Source organism: Thyridium curvatum (assembly GCF_004353045.1).
Source record: "Thyridium curvatum strain D216 chromosome Unknown NODE_96_length_147924_cov_78.899118, whole genome shotgun sequence".
Lineage (NCBI taxonomy): Eukaryota > Fungi > Ascomycota > Sordariomycetes > Thyridiales > Thyridiaceae > Thyridium > Thyridium curvatum.
In genome coordinates, this window is record NW_022156851.1 from 129,406 (window position 1) to 147,924 (window position 18,519).

The window sequence follows — 18,519 nt, forward strand, 5'->3', positions numbered from 1 at the left end:
TACTTGTACATGGATATAACACGGGTCAATTCCGCACCCTGTGGAGACGGCTCCTTTCAATAGTGAGACGGTGTATCTGGATGTCTCTACATCGTGGTGATTCCTGCATTACGAGGATCCTCACTATGCGACATTTCGCCAAGGTCGGCGGCGCAGTAAGCAACAAGTCGTATTGTCATGACTACTCGAGAGGATCAAGCTATGTGCTGAGTGAGCGCCTTGCAGGCTGTAAGGGCAGTTTGAAGACAAAAGTGCGCCTGGGATCAGTATCTTGGTAGTTATGGTGCGCTTACCCTTTGCTTACCAAGAGTCAGCCAAGCTTGGATTATCAGACCATACTGTAGAATGTCGCCACCGAGAATGACGGCCGCCGTTGCAACGGTTAGCCGATCGAGCACCGAAGAGCTCAGCAATACCAAAAGTCGCGGGGGTCTCATCGAGTTGGCGAAACATGCTCCTCAACGAGGTAGCGTTCATCCTCAGCAAGCTATTGCCGGTCATCTTCTGTTCATAGGGAAATTTCATCTAGCGCAAGCCCGACTTCTTGCAACTTGAAGCACCCAATAGCCTTTTTGGACGCGGGAGCAAGCTTCTTGGTCTGCGGCTCGGTTAACGGGTCGAAACTCAGGCTGCGCGACCGAGGGAGCGCGCTGGTGAGATACGGCGTGTATCGCACGCAACTACATCTCGCCGCCCATCAAAGGCAGCGTACGCGCTGGCACAGGAGTCTCATAGAGCGCGATTGGTGTACCTGTCTTAAATGTCTAATGTTTACGTATCTGTAGCCCTCCTTACGCTAGGGTCCAATGTTTTTCATACTCTGTTCTACAGTCTATTCACCCAAGCATGAGGAACTAGTGCGTCTATGGAGCCAAAAGCAAGCTACCCGTACCCAAAACTACCAACCCCTATCCCTTTCACTTCTGCTGTGCGACGATCTGATCCGTCAAGGCCTGCAAGTTGCCTGCGCCGACGATATGTGTCAGTGCCAACTCCACCCCGCATTCTCTCTTGACCCAGTTCCTCAGCTCCACGGCTACCAACGAGTCCAAGCCGTACTCTAACAGACTACGGCTCGGCGTTACATCCTCGCGATCCAACATCGTGATGGATGCCACTTTACCGCTCAAAGCTTCAAGTACGCCTTCTTCGCCTGTGGGCATACCGCTGCCGGCCTGCCGGCCGGTGCTATCAGTTTCAGACACCTTCTTCCGTCGGACGGCAGACAAGTAGTGGGACCTGTTTTCCCAACCCTCAGATGCTGCCGAATCTTCTCGGACGAATGCAATAGTCCTGCTGTCGCGGTTCAGGCCCGTGGAGGCGCCAATGATGGCTCCCTTGATGATGTCGTGAACCTGTGCGACGGACAGCTTGATGCCAATGGTATCGCTGAGGCGCGCGCGCATGCCTTCCCGCTCAATGACGTACCCAGCATCGTCTACAATGGGGAGACTGATGGAGACACTGGGCAAGCCTCGACGAGTCCGATACTGCACAAATGCGTCGAGGAAAGTCGAGGTTCCGGAATATATGCTCTGACCGATGTTGCCCATGACGCCTGTTCCCGAAGCGAGCGCGACGAAAAAGTCCAGGTTGGGAAGGAGTTCATGCAGGTGCCATGCAGCGTCGATCTTAGGTCCATTGATCCTCTGCCAGTCCTCGAACGTGGCATTCGTGAACATTGAGTCGCGAAGATAGAGCGAGCCGTGGATTACGCCTTTCACCTGGGGCAGATCCTCGATCGCGTCCAACGCCGTGATTAGGTCTGCTCGCGACGCGACGTTACACGCGAGTGCGCGTACATGGATGCCGTTTGCAGGCTGGTTATACTGCTGTACGAGCTTCGCAACGTCTGGGTTGGAAGCGCCAGAGCGGCCAAGCAGGATCAAATTCGCTGCGCCGTTGTCCAGCGCCCAAGGCACCAGGGATCTTCCGATACCACCCGTGCCGCCGGTAATGATGTATGTGGCGTTCGTCCGGAGCAGCTTGTCCTGTTGCTGTAGGGGCGAGAGGCTGTCCGCCAAGACTCTGTCGGCCGGTCCCAGGATGGCAACAACCTTGCCCATGTTGTTTCCATTTTGGAGCTTGCGCAACCCAGACACGATGCTTGATACCGGCAGCTTCGTGATGGGTTGGATAGGCCCAATGACCTTGCGCTCCAGCATGTCCACAATATCGACTAGGCATTCCTTCAGATATTGAGGCTTCTTCATGAAATACTGGTCAAGATCCACGCAAGTGAACGTCACGTTGCGGTAGAACTTCCTCATGCCTAGATGGGTATTATCCAGTACGTCCCTCTTACCAATCTCGATGAAACGGCCGAATTCGGCGACCAATGACCTAGCGATAGCGGTTAGTTTAGCCCTATTGTCATCATCCATGCTCGATGGAGTCTTCCGTACCATGTCTCTTGGAGTAACTGGCCGCTCAGAGAGTTGACGATCACGTCCACACCTTTTCCGCCCGTCTTGTTCAGAATTCCTTGCCGGAACTCGGCTGTTCGGCTGGAGTAGATGTGGTCTTCCGGGATCGAAAACGTCTTTTGAAGGAACTCCCGCTTCTCTGCCGATCCAGCAGTTGCAAAGACAACCGCTCCCATGTTCTGCGCCAGGCGAATGCACGCCTGGCCAACGGCACCCGAGGCAGCATGAATCAATACGCTTTCGTCTCGCCTGAGGCGGGCGACGCGGTCTAGGCACATGAGGGCAGTCGAGTAGGCGGCGGGCAAGCTCGCGGCGTCGGTGGTAGAGATGAAGTCTGGCAACTTTCTTGCGCGGAGGCCAGACATGCGAACATACGTCGAGAACCCGCCCTGCTGTACCATGTAGAAGACGCGATCTCCAGTCTGAACGTGGGACACGTTCGAACCGGTCTGCACAACGGTCCCGGCCCCTTCCACACCAGGTAGGCTCCACGGGATGGCACCGAGTAGCAGTAGCAGATCTCGGAAATTGACACCTACAGCGTCGACCTTGACTATGATGTCGTCACTAGCCAGAGGAGTGGTGCTAGTGAGGCTATGTCGCTCAAAAGAAACTGAATCGAGATTGCCAGGGGTATCGATGGTCATGCGGAGCGCTTTGTGTGGGCCATGACTCTCCCATATGTCCTGCTCCTTGCGAATCAGCATACCAGCTTCAATGGCAAATGTTTCTTCTGTCTTCCGGAGTCTGCGGAGTCGGGGCACATGGATCATGCCATCCTGCCATACAAACTCTTGCTCACGGAAGGCTGCGTCTGCTGTGTCCCGTACGAGACTCTGGGCGAGACGGGCAACGATGGCGGCGCCTTGTATAGCATCGCCTGGAATGTCGCCAATCTGCAGGAACTTCTTCGTTCCGTCCTCTAGGCGAAGAGCGCGAAGGATGCCCTCTATGCGGGAGTATTCCGGGCTCTCATTTGTCGGGGTCACCCAGAGCAAGCCGTTGGGCTCGAGCAAAATACTCTTCAGCGTATTGAAATCATGCTCGGTCGCCAACTTGCTGAGAAAGCTGCTCTTGCCGCCGTCTAGGAAGATGCAGAAGCTATTCTGGGCACCATCGAACTCAGCTGTAGACTGGATCTGTGGTGTGGGAATGCCCAGGATATCTTCCACGGCCGTGGACACCGCTTGGGCTAATTCTATATCTTCCGGCGTGTCCATGGCACCGCAGATGGTGACCGACTCGAACATATCCGAGAATTCGTCATCCTCGTCCAGCCTTGTGCTCCAGTAGGCGTTCATGCTGTGTTCTGCAGCGCCAGGCCAGTCCCCGATCGCGCCTTCGATACCGGAGAACCCGGTCGAGAATAGCAACCGGTGCCATTTGTCCTGCGACATTATCGGGCCGCTCTCCGAACCTCGGAAGCGATCGGAAACTAGCCACCAGCCCGGAAGCAAAGTGAACGGCAGAGCAAAAGGATCGTTGCCATGCAAAAGCTCGAGCATGCCAAGCTTGCCCGTGCCCGGCTTGAGAAGAGCCCGAACATTCAGCATGGTCTCCTCGATGTTCGAGGTCGCATGTAAGACATTCGTTGCGATGACCAAGTCATAGGTGCCTACTTCGATGCCCTGGGTTGCCGGGTCACGGCTAATGTCCAGCTTTTTGTATGTCAACTGAGGCCATCTCGCGAGCTTCTTGCGTGCACTCTCGAAGAATCCCGAAGAAATGTCCGTGAAAGTGTAATTGGAGAAGAGCGGAGCAATGTCGTGCCCTTCGTCGTGCCCTCCCGATAAAGCTTCTAGAATGGGCAGCGTCGCAGAACCGGTGCCCGCTCCAACTTCCAAGATTCTCAGACTGGGGTTGAGCTCACCCAAACCTGCGACGTATTTGGACAAAGCCTGGTTACCCCGATGTGTGGCCATGTCATCTTCGTAATGCCGAGTGAGGAGTCCGTCCTGCATCATGACTTCCAAAGGCTCAACCTCCCCGCGCAGAATTTGAGGGATGCGTTCGCCCACCGCGCAGAGAAGCTCACCGGTAGCACTGCCCTTGGCGACCTCTTCGATCAGCTGCGAGGTGACCGGCATTTCGCAAGGCTCCGCAACTCGCTCTTTGGCCCAACGCAAGAATTTGACGAGGTGGGATGGCATGTCTGCCCGGATCCCGTCCTCGGTCGACTTCAGAGCGCGCTCTAGGAAATGCCGACCCACAGAAGCTAACTGGCGCCGCATGTGCAGTTGCGCATGGTCGAGGTTGTAGTCAGCCAGCGCTTTCGCCAGCGTGTCGCCGTCAGCAAGGCCAACATGCGGTATCAGGGTCTCGTAATAGCCCTTGGGGAGAGACTGCATGCTATGCTCAATCTCGTCACCAGGCTGCGTGATGCGCTGCATCGTCATGTCGACGTCGAGGCATGGAACCAGGCCTGACGACGCCTTCGTGAAAATGACAAACTGAAGTTCGAGACGGCCCGACTTTTCGTCCAAGCCAAGTTTACGTGTCACAGACATGAATTGCTGGCCGGCCGTTGTGGGAATGCTGTTCGAGATCTGGAACTTGGAGACGTAAACTGGCACAAAGGCGGGACGGGGCTGCTGGTGGTTCTTGCCAGCAACAACAATGGCAGAGTGGAACAGAGTGTCCAGCGCTGGTGGGTCGACAGTCACATAGGATCCTCGAGACGGCAGAGATAATGGCACGTCGATCTGCCGCAGCACCGTCTTGTGAACAGCAACACCCGGCGCCGTCCACAATGCTGTCATGTTCTTGAAAGTGGGCCCAAAAGAGACACCAGACTTTAGAAACGTCTCGTACTCCTCCTCGGCGTTGTCTGCTGTCGGTTTCGCCACGGACAAGAGCTCTTCAGCTGCGGTTCTCACTGGGCTCTGTACTGTGGCCATGTCTGCAACGCCAGCCTCAATGCGGCCGTAGGCGTGCGTGGTCCATCCAGTAGACTCTGCCCAGGTCATCGCCTCAAAGGACCAAATGGTGGAAGAGAAAGATCCAGTCCCCGTCTCCGCCGGTCTGAGTTTGGTGCTTATGTCGACACGCTGGTCTTCTTCGACCTTGAGGCCTCGCTTGACATGGAACTCTCGAATCAAGACGCTGGACAGCTCGGGCGTTGCGCCAGTTACCGCCCTGAAGGCATCTACTGCAAGACTCACGAACCCCGAGAAGGGGAAGAGGGTTTCACCCACGACCTTGTGATCCCGGATCCACGGCATCTCGTCAAGCGTGAAGACCTGGCGGAAAGTGTGTTCGCCACCCTCGGACGGCATCTTCCAGCCCAGCAGGGGACTATAGGTGTGTCCAGGATGCATTTTCTGGACAGAAATGGGTGACTTGTGGAGGTAAACGCGTTCTTTGTTCCATGCGTACGAGGGCAAGTCGGTCAACACGCGCGCGTTGCTCTTGTTCAGTCCGGTCACCGCTGCGAAGTCCAGGTTGCTCCCCAGCATGAACATGCGTCCGGCGAAACTTAGGACGGCTTTCACAGCACTAGTTCCACGCATAAGTGTTGGAAGATATGTCGCATGAACGCCGCTCATTGAGTTCAGCGTCTGGTTGATCGGGCCTTTGAGTGCTCCATGTGGCCCGACTTCGATGATGACGTTGGCTAGTTTGCCCCCAAGACCGTTCGTGGAGAGTACGCCCTGCACGGCCTCCAAGAATCTGACCGGACTCACACTGTAGATTTCCCCCACGGTTAGTTCGCCGTGCTCCAGGTCGGGTGTCAGTATGATGTGTGTATACTCACAGGTTCTTCGCCCAGTAAGATGCCCTAGTCAGGGAATCGGCACACTCTCTACGGCCGATGACAGATGAGAAGAAGAATGCTTGGTCGACTTTTTTCAGGTCGAGATTGGTCAATGTGCGATCAGCATCGAGGAAAGGCGTAATAGCAGTTCGGTAGGAGTCTGCGACCAGCTCCATGTGATGGGAATGGTAGGCCATGTCAACGTTCAGCCTGCGGCTGAAAAGGCCCTGTGCATTTGCAACCTGCTCAATCGCATCGATAGCAGTCATGTCTCCCGACACAGTCACGCTATTGGGACTGTTGATGGCCGCAATGCCAGCACGCCCAAGCTGGGCAGCAGACTCCAGCAATGTCGCCGCGGTGTCGACATCTGTGCCCAGGGCGATCATCCCGCCCCGAGGGTCGCTCTTCTCGCGCAGCTCCACCGTCGCCCGCCCTCGGAAGAATGCAACTGCCATTGCGGTCCGGAATGAGAGAAACCCAGCTTCGTATGCCGCGGCGATCTCTCCGGAGCTGTGACCAGCGACAATGGAAGGTGAAATTCCCCAGCTGCGGAGCAGCGTGACTGTTCCAATCTGAACAGCAGTGCAGGCAGGCTGACTGATCTCGGCCTCGTTGATGCGCGATCCCGCTGCCTCGGATTTCCCTAGCTCTTCTACCAAGGACCATGTCGCACCAAACCCCTTCAGATAGTCTTCCGCCTGGTGGAGTGCTGTGGCAAAAGGCTTATATTGGTGAAGCTCGATCGCCATTCGCGCATACTGCGCGCCTTGCCCGGTGAAGACGAAGGCAGGGACAGGCTCCTGGCCTGAGATCGACTTGCCAGTACTCGCCGGTGGAAGCGAGGACAGCTGCTGTGCTAGATCCGCTATAGAGTCGGCTGCTAGAGCAAATCTGTGCGAGAAGTGCGTGCGGCGTTGACTAAGGGTGAAGCTCAGATCGTTCATCACATTGTCGGCATCCGCCGAAGAGGCCCTGCTTTCCAGGTAAGAGGTGAAAGAGGGTAGGTATTGGGAAAGGGATTTTGCGGATTTGGCGGAGAATGTGAACAGCCTCCCAGAGATCCGGGACTGCGAGTGCCCGTTTGCGTGAGTGCCGTTCGTCTGACTAGGTCGGGAATGCCCGTCCACTTGATCCGCTCCATTGGACCTCTCGTGTCCATTCAAGCCTGCATGGTCATTAAGAGTGGCACGTCCGTTTAGCGAGCTGTGGTCATCGGGAGTGCCATGTCCGTTCACGCTGCTATGGCCGTTGGTAAGTCCCCTAGCCTTCGAGAGGTCGCCTTGAAACTCTTCCAGTAGTACGGCGGCATTGCTCCCACCGAAACCAAAGTTGGTGACACAGACGCGCTTATGGGCGTTGGTCGGCCATGGGACGGGGGCTTGAGCTACCTTCAACTTGGACGCGTCAATCTTGGGGTTCATCTCCTGGAAGCCTGAATTCGGTAGTATGGTAGCATGCTGTATCATCAAGACGGCTTTGACGATGGCGAGCATGCCACTAGCACTGAGTAGATGGCCAAAGTTGGACTTTAAGGATCCAATATATAACGGATCGTCACGGCCTTTCCCTATTACGTTTGCGACGGCACCGGCATCTATAGGATCGCCAACCTTGGTGCCAGTGCCATGCCCTTCCACAAAGGTTGTATCAGAAGGATCCAGGCCAATTTCTGTGTGTACCCGGAGGAGGACATCTTCCTGTGCCGGCTGTGACGGCATTGTGATTCCCCTTGTCCGGCCCGAGTGATTACCGACAGTATGTCGGATGACAGCCTGAACAGAGTCGCCAGCCGCGAGTGCATCGTCCAGCCGCTTGAGAATGAGACAAGCGCCGCCCTCTCCTCTGCCAAACCCGTTTCCCCTGGAATCGTACGAGTAGCACTTACCGTCGGGGGAGAGGGCGCCCATTGTGTCAAGCAGAACCAATGCGTTGGCGTTAATGATGAGGGATGACGCCCCTACAAATGCGGAGTTGCATTCACGCATGCGGAGGCTTTGGCAAGCCAGGTGGACTGCATATGCACTACTCGAGCAGGCCGAGTCGAGTGAAACACTTGGTCCCTTCAGGTCAAAGAAGTATGACAGGCGGTTCGAGGCCATACAGCCCGAAGTCCCAGCGGCAGAGTATTTTGTGAGGGTGCTAGCACGCCGTTAGAATTGTCGTCTAGATGAAGAGAGAAGCACAAGCTGAGAACTTACGGGAGATCGTCTGCGAGTCTCTCACCGTACTCGCATCGTTCCATCGCAGCAAACACGCCAGTAGTGGACCCAGAAAGCTCATGCAGCGGGATTCCTGCGTTCTCCGCAGCTTCCAACGCGCATTCGAGCATCATACCTAGTGTTTTGAGGAATGTCAGTACTCTTTCTCGCTATGTCATGATTATGGGAGAAAGATTGACGCACGGTGCTGTGGATCCATCGATGTCACCTCTTCTCCGTTCATGTTGAAGAAGGGTGCATCAAAGGCGTAAATGTCGCCGGGAAGAAAATGGGCGCCCTTGGGCGCGAAGACGCCGGCCTTTTCTGAATCATTATAATTATAGGCCTCTTGTTCAAAGCGGTCTTTCGGGATGGGCGAGAAGGCTGATTTGGCCTCGGCGAGATACTCATAGAGCCCTTTCCGACCAGTACCCGGCGCCCTGTATGCGACACCGACTATGGCTATCGGAGATCGAATCGAGTCTGCCATGGTAGCTCCGCTCATTATAGTCTGCCGAGCAGAAATGAGCGTCAGGCAGAGAACGAGTTATTTTGTATGGAATCGGAGAAACAGGGACAGATGAGCTCGTGGGAGTATGGGCTCTTTTTTCTGCGTCGATTCTAATATGTAGGTAGTCCTCTGCCCTGACAGAGAACCGGATCGGCTCTCACACGTGTCGGGACAAGTCCGCAGTGCATGGCAGAGCCTTGCTTCTGGTGAGCTTGCAAGGGCTGGATCCCTTAAGGTGTGCCATTATCCAGAGTAAAGACTAAATCTTACCGCCGGGGTAGTTACTAGCCGTTGTCACTGAACATGGCCCTTGCTTCCCGAACAAAGGCCGGGTGACATGAGGAACATTCCTTTGCTTAGCCCAGGCAGTCTACAGCCGTCTAATACATGCTAGTACGCACCTGTTCTAGAAAGCTGCGGTCTTATTGTCTGGGATACCCGCCTGGGGTCTATGACCGCAAGGATCCCTGCCTATCCCTTTAGACGCCGCAACTGCAGTCACGGATATGACTTGCCTTCTTCAGTAAGCAAGATCCCTGCAGATCCCTGTCTTTGCCAGTTTCATTAGTTGAAGATAACGAGGTATCATGTGACTGCAGTTACGGCGTTTAAAGGGAAAGCTAGTTGATGCGGGATTCCTGCGGCTAAAAAAAGACTGGCCAAGTTCCATGTGCAAACTTGAAAGGAGCCGTCTCCACGGGGTGCGGAATTGACCCGCGTTGTATCTGCCTCGTATTAACGCAATCACTCCCGTAGAGACATCCAGGTACACCGTCTGACCGCCTCGCCCTATCTCTCCACTATCTTGCATGTGCAAATGTGGAAGGAAGTAATCACTACTGAAGAGACATCTTACATCTTTCTATACGTACTTAGCGGCAGAACGGCACAGCTACACTACCTGTTGTACGAGACAAAAGTTGGTGTTTAGTCTCACTCCACCTGTGACAGGAGCGCTGCGTGAATAGGATAGCCACATCTAGAGGCCGAGAAATATGAACCCCGCTAATGAGCTATGTGATTAAACGATTGAAGGGGTGGATATCACAGTGGTAGACCGGTGTCCGGAGCTTCTGTCATTACCTTTACAGACCCGCGAACCACCCAGCATAACAAGCTGACACAACGTGCCCAAGATGCTCGATAGATTCTTTGGTAGAAGGCGTGTCCAGCCTTCCAAGGTGAATACAGATGAGGTCTCGCCAGTTTATCCACAAGACGGGGCGCCGAATTTACCCAATGTGACCATGATTGTCACATTCCGCTTTCACGACGTGCTCGAGCCGGAGAAGTTACATGGCTCGCTCTGTCGTCTGGTGGAAACAGGTGGCTGGCGACGGATCGGAGGACGGCTGAGGAAAGATGTAAGCTCAGGCGGTCCGAAAAGCTTTGGACCAAGCAAAGTAAAGATGGTTAACTGAAGGAGTCTCTAGGCCAAGGGAAAGCTGGAGCTTCACATTCCGCGACCCTTTACTGCCGAGCGACAGGCTGCCGGCATGACACACACGTCCTTCGACACATGCATCGACGACCACCCGCTGGCGCGCCAGCTCCCGCGCCCGACTCCTGGCCAATTCTCGATGCAGCCGGCTCCTAACCAATTCCTACCGCTGGCTTTCGGCGATACTGGGCCCAAGGTGCTGGAAGATTGGCTTTCGACTGATGCGCCGCAGGTCTGGATTCACATTGTTTCCTTTCGAGACGCAACGCTCGTAACTTTGAGATGGTTGCACTTGACGTCAGATGCAATGGGCATCTCGCACCTCGTGAGTGCTTGGAGCCAGGTCTTGGCCGGGAAAGAGGACGAGATCCCGCCAATGCTATCGCTGGAGCACGACCCAGTAGGCGACATTGTGCGTGGGGGAAGGCCGGGCAAGGATGGCGGGACAGTGCCAGAGGAGAGGCTGGCTCTGGCTGACAAGCGGGTAACAGGCGTGAAGCTATTCCTCTTCATCGTCCGTTTTCTTGTAGACCTGTTGCTCTATCCTAGAGCAAAGCAGCAGATGATGTTTTTGCCGAGGGCTGTGGTACAGAAGCTCAAGAGCCGAGCCCTATCCGAACTCGAGGAAGACTGTTCCTCGAATATCGGCCCGGCGGCGGAGACTGTTCTGGACAGGAAAACGGGGAAGCCCTTCCTCAGCACCGGAGACGTCACGGCGGCTTGGCTCGCACAAGTGGCGGCTCAGTCCATACCGCCGACCTCTCGTCGTACTCACTGCATTGTGAGCGCCATGGACCTCCGCGAGCGTGTACCGTCTGTGGTCGACATAGAAAAGGGAGTCTATGTTCAAAACTTTGCCTCTACGGTCTGGACGATGTTGCCAAGCCAGGTGGTCCATCCTCACACCCCCAGGAGCGCATCCCTCGGGAAGTTGGCGGGCAGGCTTCGCTGGGACGTGGCACAGCAATCTACAGAGCCACAGATTCGGGCGGCGATCCGCATGGAGTGCCAGAATCTAGAGGCGACCGGCCAGCGGCTATTGTTTGGCGACCCAAGCAACTTCCTGACCGTCTTCACCAACTGGACCAGGACGCGCTTCGACGAGGTCGCCGACTTCAGCCCGGCGGTGGTCCTCCCTGCCGGTGCCAAGCCAGACTGGCCTACAGAGACACTTCCGGGCCGGGCGGTCTACTTCCACGGGTCGGCGGTTATCGCTGGTGAGGATACTCAAAGCCTCCTCGGGATATATGAGAACTCCACTGGGGATGTGTGGATCAATGGGGTCATGCCACCCCACCTGTGGTCGGTTGCTGAGGAGGAGCTACGCAAGATCTAGAGCTTATTCGTCATTTCAGCCTACCGCGGTCTTGCCGACCAGACTAGAGGGAAGAACTATATAGAGGCAAAGTGTCGTACAAAGATTGCTATCAAGTGCTATATTCTTTGCTTGAACCTATGCATATTTTTGCATGTTTTATGTAAGGTAGCGCAGCCTCCACAGAGAGAATGTACTCCCTTGATGCTCCCTACATCACGTGGGAGCCGGGCCTTATTAATCTTGGGCGGCAACGCACGCAAACATAAACCCCCGCCCCGGACCTCCCTCCCATCCCTCCTTACTACTCCTCGCTTTCTCTCCAAGTACTTATCACCCAAACCACGACCGAAAAAGTCAAGCCTTAGCCCCTAATAAGCACGATATTCTTTCAATATGAATTGTTTTGGTAGAAAGGTATATTATATACTAGCAGTTAAACTACCTATAATACCTAGAGCTATGTCTGATCCTCTATACAGAAGTCAAAGCAGAAGTCAAAGCCGACAGGTCTTCCACCTCCACCCCCGGGAATGGCAAGAGGTCCTTACGGCCTATATGTGAAGCCTCCAAATGGCAACACGAAGGCGTGGCAGAAAGCAAGACGTCAGAGGAATGGTGCACGGTGGGGATTGTTCGCCTGGGGATCAAAGGAAATGAACAAGTCGTAGGAGTTTGGCTACGCAGTGGACGCAATCTCGAGGGCAAACCTTACAGTGTCAGAAAGCTGGACTCTTTTTGGAGGGGGTGAGGGGGATCCTAGCTAGTAGGGGAAGGTAAGACGACTGCAGGTCCATGTACTGCCACTAAAGTGCCACCCTCGGGAGTAATCCTAGCGGATACGCACGCCGCAATGAGAGTAGCAGCCAGGTTTTGTACCTACTTGTATCTTCATGCTTGGGGGGTGGCAGTGCTGCCGCTGCGTATGACGACGGCGCCATGGACGTGGACGTGGACTTGGACGGCGAGGGCGGCAGGCGGGCTGCAGAGCGCCAGAGCTGCAGCGCGTGTGGCAAGGCCGTCGTCTAGCGCTGAAACCAGTGCTACCTGTCAGCGGTGCCAGTGCTACCTGTCAGCGGCGTCAATGCTACCTGTCAGCGGTGCCAGTGCTACCTGTCAGCGGCGAAGGACCCCGCAAGGAAGCACACCCCAAAAGAGCTTTTGGAATGTACTCTGCATGCGTTGTAGGATTGCATCCTTGCGTAGGGGTCCCCGATTGACCCCCTGGGGCTTGGGGACGGCGTATGTACATTCGTTTGTGCCCGAAGAGAGAAAGCTAGAGCACTTGGAGGTTGTGACGACCTCCAAGTTCGCCAACTACCGCCAGTCAGTCCGTCAGTCAGTCCGTCAGTCAGCCAGCCAGCCACAAGAGCTTGGTGCTATTCCCCCCTTCGCGATGCTGGACCTCGAGATGTCTTCTACCCGGGTCGTGGGCATGGTATTCCTCGCCGGCATCTTCGTGCTCATCCAAAGACTGTCCACGCCTAGGCTAGAGCCTTCTGAGCCGCCTCTCTTGAAGCCGCGGATCCCCTTGGTCGGCCACATCGTAGGTTTGCTCTGGCATCGCATGAGCTATTTCCAGATCATAAAGTGAGGATGGTGGCCTTCTCCTGAGAGTATCGCTCCGTGGGTGCTGACATGGCGGATAGCAAGAGGAAGCCAATGCCTGTCGCAACGCTCCCTATACTGCATAACAAAGTCTATGCCATCTGGTCGCCCGACCTAGTCCAGTCCGCCCTGCGTAACAAGCAGATGACCTTTGATCCATTCATGCTGGATTTCTCCAAGACCGCTCTCGGCTTGAGTGACCATAGTATGGCTGCTCTGGAAGGTGATGGTGGCCTGGATGAGTCCTTGAACTCGGAGACCATCACGGCGATGAAGGTCGCCATGACTGGCCAGAACCTGTACCGCACGAACGTCAATGCACTGGGCTCTATCAAGTCTCGCTTAAACGTTATCAACGAAGAGGGCATCACTATTCCTAATCTATACCTATGGCTGCGCGAGCTGATGACGCAAGCGACGGTTGAGGCGTTGTATGGAGAGGCGAATCCCATGAAGCACGACCCATCTCTAATTGACGCGCTCTGGTAAGCAAGCCCTTGACTCTCGTCGATCCCCTACTCGTGCGTACAGTTCCTGCTGCGAAAGACGAGGCTAAAACACAAATTATGTCTCCAACCAGGGGGTTCGAAACAAACTTGATGCCCCTCATGATCGGTGTCTTACCCGGGATCTTCGCCCGTGTTGCCTCTCGCCATCGCGCAAGGTTACAGAATGCTTTGTACAAGTATTACAACGCCAGGCTGGACGAGAAACCAGATGTGGCTCAGGTCACAAAAGCCCGCATCAACCTCTTGCGCGAGCATGGGTTCTCCATGGCCGAGGCTGCCAAGGCCGAGCTAGCCTTGCCGTTCGTAGCCACCACAAACACGATCCCTATCACATACTGGATGACGGCATGGATCTGGCTGGATCGGGATCTCGTTCAGTGTATCCGCGACGAGGTCACCCAGATCATCGCCTTGGTCGATGGCGGGGACAGAGCAGACGACACGGCAGCGAGCGGCAGGAAGTTCAGACGCCGTGCTACTCTCGATATCACTCAGCTCGAGGAGAAGTGCCCGTTGCTGGTAAGCTGCTATCGAGAAACCATGCGCATAGGCAACCAGCTCATCGGGACGCGGCGGGTCATGCAGGACACCGTCCTCACTGACGCGGACGGAAGGTCGTACCTGTTCAAGAAAGGATATGATGTCGTTTGGTCGGGCAAGTACCTCCATCGACAACAGGATACCTGGGGCAAGGACGCCGAGGACTTCTCTGGTGCGCGCTTCATGGCGGCCAAGCTTCCAGATGATCTGCAAAAGAAGAAGAAGGCATCCTATGTCCCGTTTGGGGGCGGGAAACACCTGTGCCCGGGGCGAAACCTTGCTTTTGCTGAGATCCTGGGTTTCACGGCTGCCATGGTTGTGGGCTATGAGCTGGACTGGCTGGACAAGGCCAACTCGAGGTCGCCCACAGCCTTCCTGGTGGGGGCGATAGCAAAGCCGTCGCCGGGTGAAGAGGGTTCAGCGACACTCAAGAGACGAGAGGGTTGGCAAGATGTGCAATGGGACTTTGCCTGTTGAAAGTCAATTTTAGCAGGTAAGTGCCAGTAATTCTATAGTCCTATCGGTTAGGATGCCTATACCGAGGGCCGACCTAATCATAAGGGATGTGTCTTCTTCACCAACTTAGTGCCTGGCAACTCAGACTACGCTTTCTAGAAGCTGAACGACTCCTGTCCTAAGGCCAACCTAGCTAACATTCAGAAGCAGGTCGCTGCTGGCTTCTAGGTAAAAACAAGCTCGGACAAGACCTATAGCACCCTGCTTAGCAACGACACCAGGGAAGGGCCGTGGAGCACTTGACATGGCCCCGTTATAGCGGACCTTGCGATCGCGGCGGACGTCGTAGGTGAGCACCACCCGCTTTCGCTTGCCGAGCAGGGACCTAGGGCTGGAGTCCGGGCCATAGGGTGCAGCCGCAGATGAGGCGGCGACTGGCTCTGTTGCTGTGTCATAGAATTAAGACGCAGGTACTGCGGGATCAGCCTGTGTCCTATACGCTTCACTTCTCAATGTCCTTTACCTACAGACCATTGGGAGATTTGCTGGTTCTTTAGGGTTCAATGCCTTTCCCCACTTGATGTGTGTCCTAGAGTCTAATGGTATATAGAGTCTCATGGTCTGTGTTAGCCCCACACACACACAACAAGCACACACGCGTCAGATTCGCGACACACACACACACACACAGGAAGAGCAATAAGAAGCAGAACAACCATATAATATCAACCCTTTCTTCTCTCTTATCTCATCTAGAGTAAGATTTAGCAAGATGTCTGCTTCAATATCATACCAGCAGCCTCTACCTTTAGATCCAGATGACTGGACATACCTTCATTCTTTTGGCCTCTATTTAAACCATCCTGAACCCGCTATTATTTATATCTATTGTGGATATGCACTCAAACCAAACGGTGTCCATATCAGTCGTCACCTAGATGAGCGGCATCAAGTGCCAAAAGAGAAGCGGCAAGGTATCGACGCTGTGGTCAAGCGCCTAGATCTCAGCGATCTGAACGACCTCCCACTCAGGCCGGACGGCTCCCCTGCACATCGACACCTCACGCTCCTCTCAGGCTATGCTTGTAAGGTCTGTAGCGGCTTCCGCACGACAAGCGCGGACATAATGCGACGTCATCTCTCGAAAGAGCATGACTGGGCCGGGCAGCAGAAGAAGAATGGCAGGTGGCCAGATGCTCTAACCATACTCGGTCATCCATCTCTACTAAGAGAGGAATTGAAACTCCATACAAGAAAACTAGCGCCATTGATTACAGGGTTAAGTGAGGAATTGAAATTCAGTTCAAGTGATGAATTGCTCTAACACCAGTAAAACAGATAAAAATAGCATGTAAAGAAAGGTAACAATCATAACAACATATATATAAAATATACAGCCTATAGATATAGAAATATAGTATTATGATTGGATTGAAGTTTTTATTGTGGTCTATAGTATAATTAGGATGTGAAGGTCAATCCCTATATAAATTTATTAGTTATTAATAGAAGATGTCTATATATCTATATATAGGTTATTGCTAATCTATAGTTCTATAAGCTAGAGGTTAAATTACTATTTCTATTGATATTAAAAAGGATAGGAGGTAGTTTATTATAAATATTATATATAATCAAGCTATATTATAGAGCTATTTATCTATTTACCTAAGTACCTATTTATTATTTACTAATAGTATAAATATAAAGTGATTACTAATAAGACTAAGGTGTATTTAAGATGACAATATAGCAATATTAGCTGACAGCAAGCTAATAACATCAACTAGATAGTATAGGCTATCCTTAATATAATTAAGACCTAGGTTGAATTACAGTAATAGATATTTCTACAGCCTAGTATCAGGCTAATCCTATATATTAACCTACCCTAGTAGGATGGATTAGGTTATTATATATGCCTATATATTATATAAGATATATTCTAGATATAAGTATATTATTAGGCTAAATATAATTAGATAAATGACTGCTAATAGGGCTGATATATAGAGTAGATAGAGAGAGGTTTAATACTAGTATTATAGAGAATAGGTATGTAGTACTAGTAGATGTTCCTAAGCTGTACTGCTAGTAGTTAGTTTAAGGTTAGGTATAGTAAAGAGGTTGATGAGCAGGTAGCAGAAGATGTACTATAGTAAGAGTTAGCTATATTTATTACCTATATCTATAAAGAGGAAGAGCAGGTATTTATGGCTAAGACTAAGGCCTAGATATATAAGACAGATAATAAGTAGGAGGCAGACTGATAGTTATAGTGATATGGTTGGTTATAATATTTAGCTAATACTGACTAGGAGTAGTTATAAGGCATATTACAGCCTATTAACAATGCTAAGGTAGTATTGCAGTAGATATAGTAGAGTTTAGACTATATATTAGACAGTATGTATATAGTAGCAATATAGTATTATTAAGGCAGCACTAAGTTATTTAAGGTTAAGTATAAGAAGATGATAATTACACCTAGCAAGTTGTTCTAGCTGTTAATAGAGCTAGATTTATAGGGCTGGTATAAGGAGGTGTAGAAGAAGTTATTAGTCATTTAGTAGTATATAGAGTTATAGGATAAAGAAGGCAGGATGATAGAGAGTAGTACTAATATATATGACAGTAATAGAGACAATAGCAATAAAGATGATAGTAAAAGCAGTATAGCTAATAGTAATAATAGAGAAGAAGGCAATAGTATAGATATAACTAGTAGTCTAGTATATAGTTGACTAGAGTACTATATAATAATCTAATAGGCTAAAGTATAGTAGGGATTTATTAATAGTATTAATAAGGTTATTATAGGTAAGGACATAAGATCTAGTAAGGCTAAGATAGACTAGATATATTTAGACATTATTATTAAGTTTTTAGACCATCTATTTAAGAATAATAACTATTATAAGAGCATTATCATTAGTATATTAGCTATTATAGGGTTAGACCTATATAGAGGATAGGTTAGGGTTATTAATTACATACTGATTTATTTAGCAGTAATTAAGATTAGCCGGTATTTAGTATTATACTAGTCTATATTAGAGCATAAGATATAGATCTAGTAGTAGTAGTAGGGTATTAGATGTGAGTAGTAAGAGGTAGAGGAGAAGGCAGATAGGTTGTTTAAGATTATATATAGGAAGATGTGGCGGTTTATAATATAGATTCTAGATAATAAGGATATAGAGCTGATACTAATAAATTAGATCATTAATATATAGATATATAGTATATATATCTAGTATATAATACTAGGCAGTAAGACGATTGATTAATAAGGCGACAAGATTATATATAGGCACATCTAGTTAGGTATAGGTAGATTGTCTGATATAATATATAGTTTATTGTAGGAGGTATAGCAGATAATAGCTAGGTTGACTATAATTAAGGGAGGTGGGGAGGAGCTAGAGGTAGATATATAGGGGGTATTGCTATAGATCCTATGGCATAATATTAAGGATTAGTATAGTAAAAGTATGTTAGGGCATGTATTTTTAAATGATGAAGCTAATAAAGTATAGATAAAGGCTAGCTATAGATAGATTATAAAGTAGATTTTAGGTTTGACAGTAAGATAAGAGAGATAGATTATATAACTAGTTAATAAGGATTACCTCACAACAAACTGTAATTCGGTTCTTCTTAGACCCGAATTGAAACCCCATACAAAATAAAACGGCGCTATGATTACAGGGGGTAGAACCGAATTGACAAGCAGGGGGTAGAACCGAATTGGTTTC

At 51.5% G+C, this 18,519-nt stretch overlaps 4 protein-coding genes across 4 annotated transcripts; 2 read left to right on the plus strand and 2 right to left on the minus strand.

The window, feature by feature from the left end:
- Positions 1-917: 917 nt before the first annotated feature.
- On the minus strand, positions 918-8,886 carry E0L32_011053 (uncharacterized protein; the record flags this gene model as incomplete). Its single annotated transcript, XM_031133740.1, has 5 exons — positions 918-2,343; positions 2,406-6,110; positions 6,181-8,322; positions 8,382-8,517; positions 8,586-8,886. 5 exons carry the CDS (start codon positions 8,884-8,886, stop codon positions 918-920), a joined length of 7,710 nt encoding a protein of 2,569 aa, XP_030988776.1.
- Positions 8,887-10,028: 1,142 nt separating this feature from the next.
- Positions 10,029-11,669, plus strand: E0L32_011054 (uncharacterized protein; the record flags this gene model as incomplete). The annotated part of the gene is made up of 2 exons (XM_031133741.1): positions 10,029-10,256; positions 10,326-11,669. The coding sequence occupies 2 exons, from the start codon at positions 10,029-10,031 to the stop codon at positions 11,667-11,669; spliced, it is 1,572 nt and encodes a 523-aa protein (XP_030988777.1).
- A 1,375-nt stretch (positions 11,670-13,044) lies between these two features.
- Positions 13,045-14,782, plus strand: E0L32_011055 (uncharacterized protein; the record flags this gene model as incomplete). Its single annotated transcript, XM_031133742.1, has 3 exons — positions 13,045-13,238; positions 13,298-13,741; positions 13,837-14,782. 3 exons carry the CDS (start codon positions 13,045-13,047, stop codon positions 14,780-14,782), a joined length of 1,584 nt encoding a protein of 527 aa, XP_030988778.1.
- A 168-nt stretch (positions 14,783-14,950) lies between these two features.
- On the minus strand, positions 14,951-15,295 carry E0L32_011056 (uncharacterized protein; the record flags this gene model as incomplete). Its single annotated transcript, XM_031133743.1, has 2 exons — positions 14,951-15,207; positions 15,289-15,295. The coding sequence occupies 2 exons, from the start codon at positions 15,293-15,295 to the stop codon at positions 14,951-14,953; spliced, it is 264 nt and encodes an 87-aa protein (XP_030988779.1).
- Between the last annotated feature and the right edge of the window lie 3,224 nt (positions 15,296-18,519).